Source organism: Lissotriton vulgaris, chromosome 8 (genome assembly GCF_964263255.1).
Source record: "Lissotriton vulgaris chromosome 8, aLisVul1.2, whole genome shotgun sequence".
Taxonomy (NCBI): Eukaryota; Metazoa; Chordata; class Amphibia; order Caudata; family Salamandridae; genus Lissotriton; species Lissotriton vulgaris.
This window is the reverse complement of record NC_141696.1, coordinates 860,216,375-860,231,552: the sequence shown is the minus strand read 5'-3', so window position 1 is coordinate 860,231,552 and position 15,178 is coordinate 860,216,375. Positions and strand designations below refer to the sequence as shown.

Genomic DNA, 15,178 nt, shown 5'->3' with positions numbered 1-15,178 from the left:
CGTGAAGAGGGGACTTGCTGAATGTTTTATTTATCCTGGATACCTTTATGTTTTTGCCATCCTTGTTTGCATTCCCCAGCACATGATTTTTGTTGTGTCCTTGTTGAGTTGATTTTCAGTGTAGATTCTATCAAGATAGGTTGGAATGCCAGCAGTGTGCAGACAAGCAACATGGAGCTGAGTGCAGTGAAATTATGCAAAAATATCGATGAGAACGTTTATCAGTGCATGTAGGGAAAATTGAATAAATGCAAGAAAGCATAAGTGAAAATCTGCAGAATGCCTGGGTGATGTCTCTAAAAAGTCTTCAATTGCGCATCTGAAGGGGACATTTAAATGTGCATGAATTTACATTAGTTCACAAGCATCGAAGTATGGGGAATTGAGGTGGGGGACTGTACATGACTTCACATCCAGTTCACGTGCAGATGCAAAGGCGTTGTCCTAGAGTCTTAGCGTCCTTACTTCATTGACCTGTGTGCCCTGCAGCGGTGTGTTTGTGCACCACAAATATCCAAAGCGTTTATCCCAGACAAGAGGCGGCGCCGTAAAATGTTCCCCATTGAAAGAAAGAAAAATAATTTCTCTGCCTATTTGGCCCTTTCGAGGTTCTATAGTGGCCTGTAGATGAAACCATAGCCCACGTGCCTACCAGTTAATGAATATGCACAAACGTTGCACACCCAGCTTCTGCCTAGTCACTAGGGTAGCCGGGAACCGTGTTTCTCGGCCCTTCTGCTGCACCACCCGCACTTCCACAGCCTGCGGTTTTAGGGCAGTAAGGCTGGAGCACCCTAAATGGCCGCTGACCTAGGGAGAGGGGGGCTGTGTTTCTACTAATAACTTATGATTTAAAAACACCTGCTGCATAGTTACTTGTGCGTCCAGTTTTCAGGCAGCATTAAAATTGTCAAGATTGTTCCTGCTAGAAAGAGAGACCAGAGTTTTGTAAAGTGGCAGTTTTGACTTACCATAAAGTAGCGCAGCAGGTGAATATTAAGTCTGGGCGGTGAAATCCGCCTCCGAGTTTGCAGTTTCCCACACTCCGCACTCCTAAAAAAACTCCTCTCCCCGTAGTGGAGCGGAGTTTTTTTCCTCGCTCGCGTTTGTCAACATCAAGTTGGCGAGCGTGAGCGAGGAAAATCCACCTCCAGGCGGGATTTATCCTTGTTCGTGATCGTCAACATCAAGTTGGTGAGTGCGAGCATGGAAAATCAACCACCCGGCATATGCTTGCGACCGCCCACATTGAGAAACCATCTGTTCGCATTGAGAAAGCTGCCGCTCACGAAAAAATCTACTCGAGCGACAGAAAGGAGGCAGCTCCAGCTCCCGCTTGCGCTGTGTATGGGCTGTGGGTGTTGATTGCACAGTGTGGACAAGCACCTGGCACTGAAAATCAAACAAGCAGCATTTATTTAACAACCTCTGCTGCTTGCGGAGCTCCGCGTAGCGTGGTGGAGTTCTTTTTTGCACTTCGCGAAGTTCTGGGAGGAACTCCATGAACTTCGCCCAGGCTTAGTTAATATGCCTGCGGCAAAGAACGTGTACAGTGCAGATCATAGATCTGTATTTTGTGGCTAGCTGAGTGGTTTACTGCTTTTGTCACAGATCCTTTTGTTGCCGCTGTTTATAAGATACAACCCATATTTAGAACAGTGACTGTTACTCTCTGTCATCAAAGAGCACATGCAAACAGCGTCAAATAGGTTAAGTCATTATGTTTTTTCTCAGTCTTTCATGATCTATTCCTAATGTTGCTGAAAAGGGTTGGTTTGGGTAAATAAACATTCTTATTAGTAAAGTCAGCCTTTACCAGTGCTTTAAGACAAATTAAATGTATGTGAGAGAGGGGCTATAGAGAGATGAAGGGCACTTTTGTCCGGTGATCATGAGGGAATCCGAGGAGGATGTCATGAGATGGCGTGAGCATTGTGCAGATCCGTGGCACTTGGACCCCCGGTGCACATGAGTGTGTCTATAGGCGTGACTTGGGCGGGCGTATTTCTGTTTTGGGAACTTATACTTGATCCCCTGATGTCAGTATGGCTTCTTAGAACAAGGGCACCGCTTTTTCGACATGGTAAAAAAAAGGGGTTTTGGCATAATGCAGAAACTACGGTGTTGCCTAATCACTGTTCACGCTTGTGCCATATTTCAACAGAGTTGTACTCTAGCGCGCACAGCATACTGGGACCAGATTGGTGGGGGGGGGGGGGGGAGATATTTGCATTACAGACCCTTTCCATCTGCTGGTTAAACTCAGAGAAAAGAAATGTAGATGCAGTACTGTAATCTTCCAAAAACACATTTGTTTTTAAACATAACATACTTTTATTCGTGCACTTCTCTGATTTTTTACTGTGCAGGAGTAGAGTCGCTTTGATCAAACATCGAAAGTTACTAGCCCTGAGCTGAAGAAACATGGCAGTTCAAAGTCCGCCAGTGTTTACTTTGTGAGGCGGTTTTATAATGAAGTTTACCATTGTTGCTTTCTGTTGCAGCTTCTCCTCTAAGCTCACGGTGTCTCTGCAGCCGCCTCTAAATAAAGAACAAACCTTCACGCTTTCTGGGTCTCAGAGGTACTGTTGCTTTCCTGTTTTTAAGACATGGCTTTTCTTTTTTTGCACAATTTAGGGTCTGCACCGGGCTGTTGTGCTGCCTGTTAAAAAAGCATGCCACACCCTCCTTTGCATGACGTTTTTATGCATGGTATCTCCTCCCCCTCTCACGTCATAACCTAACACATTCCACTCTATACATCAACTGGTCGGGAAAGATAGTACACAGTGAATATTCAACAATGATCCCATACTCACATTAATGGATCCTTTGTGCAGAGTCTTTCAAATTAACAACATCTTTCGTAGCAACGCGCAGCTCACTTGGTCAAGAGTCACTGGTAATGACATGGAATTGCTCGTTAACCTAGTCCTCATTATCTCTTTCCTTTCTCGGTCATTCACCCACACTACCTTCCTTTCTCTACTTGTTTGCCTCTTCATCTGCCATGATACTCTCTCATACATACCCTGTTGCTTTGTATCTTGTTTAATTGCACCAAGCCTGTCTGATGAGCAGCCTTTTCTACATGAAATTCTTATTAAAATTTGTGAATAAAAGTTTATTAGAACATTGGCATGTTGAGCTATTTATTGAAAACAATGGAGTGCTCCGGGCTTCTAATGGCCGGTAGAAACCCAGAGCGTCACAATTCCAATGTTTAACAAAGGCTTCACGGAACCCGAGGGGATTTCAACCCCCTTGGTCTCCGTGAGGCTATGTTTTACAAATTAGAATAGTCTGACCTCTAGGGGCTGCATGTTCTAATAGCCTTAAAGACTACTGTAGCCGGCTTGCAGCCATTAAAGGCCCTCTTCCTTGTTAAAGGCCTGAGCCCAAGGCCCTGGCCTTTAACTCTGATCCCAGCCTTTAAAGGCTGGTAGAGCCTGCTACAGCGGGCTGTAAAGCTATATTAGAACATTGCAATGTTGAGAGCTCCATTGAAGACAATAGAGTGGGTCCGGGCTCATAATGGTTGCTATAAGCCTTCTGTGCCAACCTGCTACTGTTTGTCTATCTGTTTCTCCCTATTGAGAACATTCTAACTTTAGTGGCTAGAATGTTCTAAAGCCTTATAGCCCTACTGCCTCGAGCTATACCAGTCGTTGAAGGCACTCACCCTCATTATAGGCTCTCGCCAGTTGGGTTCAGTGCCTTTAACAACCGATATAGCCCTCAGCAGTGGGCTATAAGGCTATAGTTTGTTTACAGGACTTCTTTGTATACTGGGTTAATGCTATGGCAAAGAGATGGTGTTTCTCTTGGTTGTCTATCCCTACATAGAGTGCCACTACATCAAAAGATATTACAATGTATCAGTGGAGCTGGGCGGACCTCTCCCACCAGAACTCCCATTATTGTAAACATTTATGTTTGTTACAGCTACCTAATTTCTTAATTAAATGTACCTTGCTTATAATTTATTTGTATTACTTGCCTTTAACAATGTGATGCTCCTCATTGTAGTGATGGAGTGGAGATGTAGTGACCCACGATGTATTCGATTCGATCTGATGGACATGCACCTTTACCTATGAAGTCAATGTCTAACAATTGTTTTTATCGCAAAAAAAGATCATGTTTTGCTTTAGGGTCATGATGAACACTCAGATTACTAAGTGAGAACAGGACTACTGACCATACGCCAAAAGTGTAAACTCCTTTGGCCAGTGTAGCTTGGATCATTTTATTTGTGATGTTGAGACATTAACCAAGCCCCGACTTTCAGTTCAAATCGCTAAACATTCAACTATTGTTTGCATTGCATGAATAATCGGCCAAAGTAAAACACTCACACGTGCACAAATTGATGTCCGCGAAAGAGCCATGTTTGGTGAAAAATCTCACATAGCAACTTGATGTATTAATGAAATTACCAAGTGTTAAAGATGCATTGCTCATCAGTTTCTCAGTGGCACCCCTCCTCTGCCTTGCTGCTGGAGCTGAAATCGGGGTGGACTTTGGAAGTGTAACAAGAAACAGGGAATTGGACCAGCAAAATTCTGCGAAAGGAGGCCATATCATGCCTGGTACTACTGCTTTACTTAGATGCTTCCTGGCCCAAATGTCTACCCAGTCATAGTCACAGAGCCTGGTTTCGATTTTAGCGCAGTAGACACATATTTAAATCTGATGGCAGATGGGTATGCTACGTAATGCCAAATATCTCTTCACATTAACTTCAGTATTTATAGAAAGACCTTGAAATAACTACACTTGGCATTTAATTTAATCAGCTTTATGCATCACAACTCAGTAAGGATTCGCCAGACTCCCAAAATACATATATACTTGAAACATGGATCAAAAGTATCACTAAATGGAAGTAAAGTGTTTTTAAATTTACATACAGTTTCATGGAACACTTTTACAATTAAGGAAAGCACCATAGCATTCTTCAAATGCATTGCTTGAAAAATTTAGCTGACCCAAAAGGGACAGCCAAACCGTTGTGCGCACTTAGAGGAGTGCAAACCAATCCTCTCTCTGATCTGCCGTTTCAGAGCCCAGGCAGCCCTAACTCTGAATGCCGCATAGAAAAATAAAATTATATATTCGTCCTAGTGTTATTGTTTTATTTTATGCACTACTAAAATAGCAGTTCGGGGACACTCCTCCGCCTTAGCAGAGGAGCCGCCACTGCATGTAGCAGCTACTTGCAGAGACATTACTAATGCACATGTGTAGTTAATACTTGCAAAACAGCTGACGTTGTTTCTGTCCAGACAGCAAGTGCCCTGTGAGGGAAGTAGCCCATATACCTGCAGAAGTGAGTCGTTACACCTGTGCATCAAAAGTGGCATATAAAAATGCTGCCAATGCATGACAATGTAGGTTTGTGGAACTCATTGAATGGTGCTCTACTCTTCCTGGCTATTATTATAAACATGAGGCCATTTAGGTTATCAGCAGCCCACTTATTAAAATCTCCCACACTGTGTAAGGTAAAGACCTCCTAAATTGGGGGCTCTGATGCTGGACGTTCCTGCTGCAGAAAATATGTTTAATAGTGTACACGTAACAGTGACAATACTGATATTCAAAAAGGGTAAGCTTGCTGTGAAATCTCAAAAAGCCGATTTGAATTGTGCGCCATGAGATCTGTAAACCGCGATCATAGACTAAGACCAAAGTATTTGGCCCATGTTTGATTTCGTTTATTTATTTTGAGTTTAAATTGTTGATCGATTTATTCTCTTTACTGATCATGCTTTTATGATACAAAAATTAATACATGATCTATGCAATTGTTTGGTTATCCTAATCTTTAAAGATTATGTTTAAAAAAGCAGGTTACTAGTATGAGCTTTCATATAAAATGGGTATATCAGATCTGAAGTAAAAAGCTTTCCAAGAATCCATTTACTAGGTCCGATTCCAAACTGTGTTTACTACCCATTCTTGTTACATTCGTTTTTGTATAATTCCAGATGAATTACTTGTACATTTATTTATTTGAAAAGTTCTATGTAGCGCTGGCTAGACCCTGAGGTATCAGAGCGCTTTACATGAGGTAGGACATTGTTTCAGAACATTGTTACGTCAATTTCTATAGCGTTGCATAACATAGGGAAAACAGTGTAGCATAGTTACATGAGATTATATTTGAGGTCAAAGACTTTGAAACAGTTTATTTACTAGCGACATTAATCCCAAAATAGTAGTCAGAAATTACTCAAAACAGCCAAGGAACATTCCTTATATTAATAGTGAATTCATGAATGCCCTGGTTGTGCTAGATAAATGCTAATGCTGGAAAAACTTGATTTCCCCCAAAGCTGGCTTCGAGTTTCTTTTTTGCCCCTGGCCATGCCCACTGTTGTGGCAGAAGGTTGTTAACTTCCTTGAATAAAAAAGAAATGTTTAGTCTGGTTGGTTTTGCTTGTGCTAAGCAGTGAAAGGAGAAGCTAGTCTGAACAGCTTTTTGTGATTTTCAAGGGCTAATCTGGATTGCAATTTATGTGAGGAGAGTACTTTTTGGCAGCCAAGGGATGGACAAATCAAGATTTGGAGGGAATGTGTGCAGCCCAGAAGACTTGCTAGGAGCAGCAAATTAATTCCTTTCTGGCCTGGGTGCTGAGCTGGGGTTTGCATGCAGATTTGTGATGGAGCTTGTGTTCTTCCCCCCGTGAATTTGCAAATTCATTGTTGTTAGTTCCTCTTAGTACCTAGATTCGTAATCTAGATTTTGAGCATGTGTAATCCACAGTAGGTATGGTTACTGTCAAAGATAGAGCTGCAGTAGACTGTCATTTGGACTCTCTTTAGTTCTAGAAAGAGTGGTAGGATGAATGAAGAAGATCCCATGAGGGGTTGTGGAAACTTAACTAATCATCTTCCCAACCACCTTGAAACTGACTGGGTTTGAAGCATAAAGGCCCCTTACCTATGGTCCAAAAGATGCTTGTAGATGCATTTAATAACGAGAGTTATTTTGCATATTTTACCCATATTCCTGCCTCGTTTGTTTTTGTATCACTCCCACTTGTACGCTTTTCCATGAAATTTGGTGACTAGTGCATTAAAAGAAGTAAGCACTCGATTTCCGCATTCTGCAGTTTTGATTAAAGTCACGCCGAGCTGATTGTATTAAGTTATAGTACACCACAAGAGGCCACTGTGGTAAAATATAATTATTACTGTTGAGTCATCACACCTCTGTATTAAGGCATGCCTCTTGCCTGACCAACTAAAACAGGGACTGACTCTTTTCCTAAGACTTTACTAGGAAACATTAATGAAGGAGAGGCGGGATAATACCATGGTCAGACTCTCATATCAAGCTGACTGAAGAGCAAGCTCTGTCAACCAAGAGCAATACTTCACGGCTGTGCTGAGAAATAAAATATGAGATTGCCAAATTAAAAGCTGAACTAAACAAAATTGATTTTTTCTGACCTTAGAACAGCTCCTGTTCGAAACTGAGTGGATGGTGTGAAATCAAATGTAGTGTTATTTAGAAATGACAAAGCTCAGTTGCTCTCCAAACTACAGGGTATAGAAGAGGACAGGGAAGGCTCAAAAGGCTCATAAGACTTTAATGAAAACTGATTTAGGCAAGATACAGTAGTAAAAGTGGGTATCCTGAAGCACCTTCAGAAATATAGTTTATTATTATTGGTGTATGGTATTATATTATTTATTATAACATCTGTATTGTTCAGTGTGCTTTACAGGCAAGTAGCAAACAAACAATACATTGCAAAAGTAAATGATGAGAGTCTCTATGGGCACCCTCATTCTGCTATAATTAGCAGATGTCCCATTATTTTTTTTTCAAAACAAAGTAGGAGCAGAGCAGCAAGAAATAGGGAGCGAGGCAGATGAAGAAAAAAAAGCACTAAGAAGCAGATGACTGTCAGGAGACAGAGAAGAAATTGCAAACCAGGAAGAAGAGAATGATTTGGAGTACATAGCGAGATCAGAAAATATAGATCTGAAAGAGACATGTTAGTGATAGATTCCTTACCTTAGAATATCCCCAGGCGTCAGACTGGATCCGGAAAATTTTGCGTAGGAATACCCCTGCGTGCCGGCAGGCGTCGTTCACGGCTCCGTGTCAGTTGTCGGCGTCGTTAGCGCCGGAATGACGTTGTCGGAGTACATAGGCGCCGCCCATGCGCGCTGACGTCAGTTCTTTTTTCCGCGCCAGCTAGCGCAGATCCGGAGAAGCTCTACCCCTTAGTCTTTTTTGACTAACCTTTTTGATCTTTTTGATCATTTCTCTACTCGAGTCTTCGACTCCAACGGTGCCGGTAGGGATGCCCGGGTTTAAACCCTGTTCCAGGTGCGACCGACTGATGTCGGTTACCGACCCCCAACGCCGGTGCCTCAAGTGTTTAGGCCTTGACCACGACGACCGCACCTGCTCCGACTGCCGGGCCCTGACGTCCAAAGCTAGGCGAGAGCGGTCTCGCAAGCGACTGGAGCTCCGGCAGTCGGCCCCGCGCCGCTCCAGGTCCCGGTCCCACGGGAGGTCGAGGGACAGGTCGCGGGGTCGGAGCCCTCGCAGCTCCGGGAGTGGTCATCGGTCGTCAGGATCCAAGTCCTCAGGTAAGAGGCATAAGAGGTCAGAGAGACATCATCTTTCCTCCGACCCACCCCGACGCTCGCACGATGCGGCCGGGGGTTCGGGTGACACCACCCACGCGGCTTCGCCAGAGTCGCAGTCGTCGCCGCCTGCCCCACACCTTCGGGTCCCTGGGCAAGACGCGACGCCTGAGGAGATCGAGCGGTACCTCATGGCCTTGAGGTCCCTCCCTCCTCAGCCGGGTTCCATGGCGCCTCCGGGCCCAACGGCCCCAGCTGGAGGGCCTAGCGGGTTGGGTGCTTCGGCTCCGACACCGTCGGGTGCTTCGGCCCCGGCGCTGCCGGCGACTTCGGTCCCAGCGCCGCAGGCCCTCTCTGGATCTGCTTCCAGATCTGGGTCGTTGCCGGTCGACCTCACGACCTCGCCGACGCCGGCCCTACGGGTGTCGCCCCCTGCGCCTGCTATGGGCACCGTCCCCGATCCTACCGCCGTTCCGGTTCTGGCGCGGGAGCGGTGCCGATGGGCGCCGCTACCGACGGCATTTGGAGATTTCTATTTCCATGAACAGGACCCATCTGTTGAACCCGTACTACAGGAGATGGGTGACGAGGGTGATTGGGAGGGGTCTGAGGACCCTCTGGCACGGGAGTGCAGTCACCATAGGACTGGACATATGAGCTTGGGGAGGCCAGTGGCATTGACACTTCACCTCCCACCATGGCTACGGAGGAGGGGGCTGCTTACAGTGTAGTGTTGACACGGGCAGCCAAGGCCTTAAACCTTGAGCTCCCTGTCGCGGCCGTGAGGACTAACCTCCTCACAGAGGTCCTTAAACTGCAGGCAACCTCCAGTGAGCCTCTGCTGCCGTTTAATGAGGCCTTGTGTGACGTTCTTGTGGGCATTTGGTCCAAGCCCGCCACAGGTCCGCCTGTGGATAGGAACGTGGCCAGACGCTACCGCCCGGCCCCGGGCGACCCTTGCTTTTTGTCCACCCACCCCACCCCGCCAGCCTGGTCATCCAGGCCTCCACTTCCCAGACCGCATTCCCGACGGCTCTGCCCGATCGGGAATCCAAGAGGTATGAGCAGTTCGGGAAGAAGGTGTTCTCGTCCCTCAGTTTGGGACTGTGGTCAGTTAATACCGCATGCCTCTTGGGCCGCTATACCCACACCCTGTGGGACGCGGTCGCGGACGTGCTGCCACAATGTCCGGGCAGAACTCAGCCAAACCCTTGCGGGGGGTCGAGATGCAGCGCGGTATTCCATCCGGTGTGGGCTGGATACCACGACTCACTGGGCAGGGCGATGGCAACGACAGTGGCGGTTCGACGCCACGCCTGGTTGAGGTCCGCCAACTTTTCGGCCGATGTCCAGGCCACTCTTCTGGACATGCCGTATTATGGCCGTCGCCTCTTTGGCGACAAGGCAGACCATGCGCTTGAGCGATTTAAGGACTCCAGGGCTACGGCCAAGTCCTTGGGCCTCTCGGCCCATCGACAGCAAACGGGTGCCTTTCGCTCCTTTTGTGGCCGAGGAAGGAGCGCCCCCACACGTGCTGCCAGCCACACGCTGCAGAATGAATAACAGCGTGGTGGCGGCCGTGGAAACCGCTGTGGCGGCGGTCGGGGACAACGGCGCGGCCAGTCCACACCTTCCTCCGCAGCACCTGCCTCAAAACCCTCCTAGTCCGTGCTTTCAGGCCCATGTGACGCCAGTGGGGGGCAGGGTTCGCCATCACCTCTTCCACTGGCGCACCGTCACGTCGGACAGGTGGGTGCTGCAAATCGTCCGAAGGGGCTACTCCCTCCCCTTCGAGGCGCCCCCTCCAGCCATGCCACCGCAATTCCACCGCGTGTCGGGGGATCACTTGCAACTTCTGCAAGAGGAAGTCACGGCCCTCTTGGCCAGGGGGCCATTGAGCGCGTTCCTTGGCCAGAAGTAGGGTGTGGTTGTTACTCCCACTACTTTCTGGTACCCAAGAAGGGCAAAGGGGGCCCACGCCCTATCTTGGACCTACGGAACATCAATGGCTTCCTCTGGAAGGAGAAGTTCAAGATGCTGACTCTGGCTCAGGTCTTAGCTGCCCTGGATCCAGGAGACTGGATGGTAGCGTTTGACTTGCAGGACGCCTATTTTCACATCCCCGTCCTGCCGGCCCACCGAGTTACCTCAGGTTCACGGCAGGCCACGAGCACTTTCAATTTACCGTGCTCCCCTTCGGCCTTACCAGTGCCCCACGGGTGTTCACCAAAGTGATGGCGGTGGTCGCAGCCCATCTGCGCAGGTTAGGGGTTTCAGTCTTTCCCTACCTCGACGACTGGTTGTTAAAGGCGGGCTCGCCCCAGACAGCCGTCAGCCACCTCCAGACTACGGCCGATCTCCTGCATCTGCTGGGGTTCTCCATCAACGTGCTGAAGTCACACCTGTGTCCCTCTCAAAAGCTCCTCTTCATCGGAGCGGTTCTGGACTCAGCGCAGTTTCGGGTTTATCCACCCGAACAGCGGGTTTGGGATATTCAGGCTCTGACTCCGATCTTTCAGCCTTTATCCCGGGTCTCGGTCAGCTTGACGCTGCGGCTTCTGGGGCTGATGGCCTCCTGCATCCTTCCGGTGCATCACGCCCGGTGGCTGATGCGGGCTCTGCAGTGGGACCTGAAGTTTCAGTGGGCCCAGCATCAGGGCAACTTGTCCGGCCATGTCTTGATCTCGGAGGGCACTGCAAAACAGCTGCAGTGGTGGCTCACGGACCGCGATTGGGTCAGTGGCAGATCCCTCTCCCTACCCCACCCGGAGCACGTAGTTGTGACTGACGCGTCCCTCCTGGGTTGGGGAGGCCGCATGGGAGTGGCGGAGATCTCTGGTCTCCGGCGGAGTCCCAGCTCCACATCAGCCTTCTGGAGCTGAAGGCATTCCTCCCCTCTGTCTGGGGGAGTGTAGTGCAGGTGTTCACGGACAACACCACTGCCATGTGGTACTGCAACAAACAGGGCGGTGTGGGGTCGTGGACCCTATGCCAGGAGGCTCTACGTCTCTGGCAATTGCTGGAACATCAGGGCGTGACCCTGGTGGTTCAACACCTGGCAGGTTCCCTGAACGCCAGGGCGGACGAACTCAGCCATCGGTGCATGATGGATCCCGAATGGCGTCTGAACTCAGACGTGGCGCAAGGCCTCTTTCAGCAGTGGGGAGAGCCTTGGTTAGATCTATTCCCCACAGAAGAGAACGTGCAATGTCATCAGTTCTGCACGTTGGAGTTTCCAAGGCGGCACTCGCTCGGACACACTTTTCGTCGCGAGTGGAGTTGCGGTTTATTGTACGCCTTTCCGCCTATACCACTTCTGAAGTACTTCAGGCGCGACCAGGCCCAGGTTATCCTTGTGACTCCGGACTGGGCACGAAGATACTGGTATCCCGAGCTACTCAGCATGTCAGTCGATCCCCCAATTCGTCTGCCTCTTCGGGAGGACCTTCTGTCGCAGCAGCAGGGGACGGTCCTCCACCCGAACCTGTCCAGTCTCCACCTACAAGCTTGGAGATTGAGCGGCGACAGTTGAGGCCATTTGACTTGCCTCCCGAAGTCTGTAATGTCATTCTGGCAGCCAGGCGTCCCTCCACAAAGTCGGTATACGCCTGCAGGTAGAACAGATTTGTGGCATGTTGCACAGCAAAGGCTGTGGATCCACTCTCTGTAACCCTTTCTGATGATCTCCTCTTTCTTCTTTCTCTTGCCCAGCAGGGCTCTGCTCTGGGCACTATCAAGGGCTACCTTTTTGCCCTTTCCGCCTTCTTAAGGCTACCTGACCAGCCTTCCTTGTTCAAGTCCCTGATTGTAAATAGATTTTTGAAGGGCATCACACACATGTTCCCTCCTGTTCCTTTCGTGATGCCCCAGTGGGACTTGAATCTTGTACTTACCTGCCTAATGTGTGCTCCCTTTGAGCCGCTCCATAACTGTCCTCAACGTTTTCTTACCTTGAAGACTGCTTTCCTGGTTGCCATCACCTCTGCCAGGAGAGTGAGTGAGCTCCAGGCTCTTTCTTCTACACCTCCTTTCCTCTCTGTTCATCCGGACAAGGTTGTGTTGCGGACGAGACCTTCGTTCTTGCCCAAGATTGTCACGGCCTTCCACATCGGGCAGTCCATTACCTTGCCCAGCTTCTTTCCGCCTCCGCATCCCTCGAAAGAGGAAGAGAGGCTCCACCGTCTGGACCCAAAACGTGCGCTCTCTTACTATCTGGATCGCACACGCCAGTTCCAGGTGAAAATGTAATAACTGCAACCCCTGCCAGACTTGCCTAAAGAAAAGGCACGGTTGTGATGACTTTACATTTTCAGTGCATTGTACGTATCATGTTTTATTTCTGTGCTGGCAGGACGTTAACTATACGGAAACTATATTGAAAAGTTATGTGAGAGATGATAGTAATTTTTATACTCTTTTGGAGGTGATACAGTGCTCTGAAGACATGTTGGTATATGAGAGGTACCCAAATATAGGTTATAAGGATATTGCATGCCTCAGTTAATTAACATTATTGTATAGATGCCTTTGGCTACAGGCTGAGTGGCTTTGTAAGGGCATCAACTCCGAGGCAAATTTATCAATTTTTCATGTTCGGTTAGGGGTCTCTTAACCCATTCTACTAAATTATGTTTGCTTAGGCTCCTCAATTTACTTGTCCAGTGTGGCTGCGGAGCAACAAAAAAACACCCCAATTAGATTCACTCCTTGACTGTGGATCGTGTATTTCCGGATAGGAGGAGGATTTCTAGCATCAAAGCAGCACCTTGTTGGGTCATCGGGGACAGATAAAAAGCGTCCCATTTGTGACGCTGAGCCTGCTCTATGAGTTCCAACTCCAATGAATTGCTAGCAGTGTCTGCAGCAGGGGAAGGTGGACCGACGAGCGGGCTTGGAGTAGTGTGGGAGGACACCTGCCTTTTCCATGCCGTTCAGCCTGCTTGCACCTTCTGCTGTCACTGGGAGATGCAGCCGTGAGAGTTGGGTGTGTGCAGGTAAGCATGGATGGCCGGTACGCATGGATGGCCGGTACGCATGAATGGCCGGTACGCATGGATGGCCGGTCTCTGGAGTCAGAATGTCAGGCAGGGTTCCCATCCTCTTCGGGGAGATCACAGGGTTAAACTGACAGCAGAAGGTGGAATGATGGTAATCACAATGGGTCAGTACTAACCTGTAGTAAATGATTTCACACAAGTAGTGACTTTTTTTTTATTACATGTATGTTTTGGAGTCAGAAGACCTCTGTAGTAAGAAAATAAAGTACATGTGTTCGTAGATCAGTAATACTCTCCCACTACGAAAGCACTGATACTAGATTACAGATACGGCACTTACAATATTGAATGCGATTAGTAAAATCCCAGACTCCTTTTGCGCTCGCTGAAGTGCATTTGAGTCTTCTAACGCACAGATGGGGAAGAATATGACTCTCCCTATTGAGCTCCACGTGCCTGGATGTCATGGTGGGCCTACCTGTGCCATGGAGATGTTGCTCAGAATGAGGAGAAGCAAACATGGCAGCCAGTTGACTGCCTTCACCGGATAAGAGGATGCCAAGTGGGTCATAGAATTCATTGTGTTATTGCACGTGAGCTTCCTGTAGTGTTGTAACATTGTGTGCCATGTATCATCATTTCCGACTGTCCTCGGAATATGCACATCTATTTGTTGTTAATGGTTTGACACAAACTTCATTCCCAGCACTGAAGCCGTTTCCTTTGAAATAAAAAAAAAGACTCGCATGATGTGGCCTGCCATGTGCCTTGAACTGCTTTGGTTAACTCGAAGTTCTGTCTAATCCTGTCTGACAACACAAATGATGTGAGCTGACAACGAGTGTTGCAACCAATCACATTACATTAGCGCAGATATAACGTCCTTTTTAGAGGGTCCCAGCAGGTATTCTGCAGACTTCAGCTTCGTAAGTTCATCCAAAGTTTAAAAAAATGTAATTGTCAAAAAAATTACAGGAATGCCAATAAACTGATAACCTCTGTTTTCTTCTGCTTTTCTCTAGCCATATCAACACTGGGCAACAAGGAAGCAGCCTTGAAAAGAAACTGCTCGCTGTAAACCAGAACGCAAGACAGAAGCGAAGGCTATCCAATAGATCAGTTCATGCTAGAGAAAATACAGGCGTGTCACAGGACAACCGGGGCCGCTCTGGGACATTACCAAGTGATTACCGCTACTCACCGGACAGCTTGATTCAGGAAAGCAACACTGCCCCCTCATTCCTTTATACTGACCCACACACCGAGACTGAGAACTGCCCCCAGCCGCAGAGTCGAGATGAGGATAGTCCTCAGACAGACAGCACAGTACTGAACAAAAAACGTGGCCCTGCCCCTCAAAGGCCACCTCCACCCAAATTTGACAATACTAACAAGTATACCCGTCAGAGTGGTTCCAGCTCATCTCTTGCGACCTCTTCAGAGTCTCTACTGACAGCGCCAAAGAAGACCAGTCCGTCCTATTCTCCCCTCGCTGTCGATGTAGGTACCAGTCACTCGCCCCACACACAAAGCCCCGCAGCTTTCCCCGAAATACCTATGAGCAGTCA

General features: G+C 48.1%; 1 protein-coding gene across 5 annotated transcripts in view; it reads left to right on the top strand.

Moving 5' to 3' along the window:
* SHROOM2 (shroom family member 2) overlaps positions 1–15,178 on the top strand; it is a 724,057-nt gene that overhangs the window by 631,028 nt on the left and 77,851 nt on the right. For 3 of the 5 annotated variants that reach the window (XM_086934791.1, XM_086934787.1, XM_086934789.1), the window contains 2 exons: positions 2,505–2,582; positions 14,633–15,178. The exon at positions 14,633–15,178 is cut by the window's right edge and continues 216 nt beyond it. The exons of 1 other annotated variant lie outside the window; for it this stretch is intronic. In XM_086934791.1, the coding sequence (XP_086790917.1) occupies positions 2,505–2,582; positions 14,633–15,178 (624 nt within the window). The remainder of the gene's footprint in view (positions 1–2,504; positions 2,583–14,632) is intronic. One more of the 5 variants, XM_086934788.1, reaches the window with a different exon arrangement.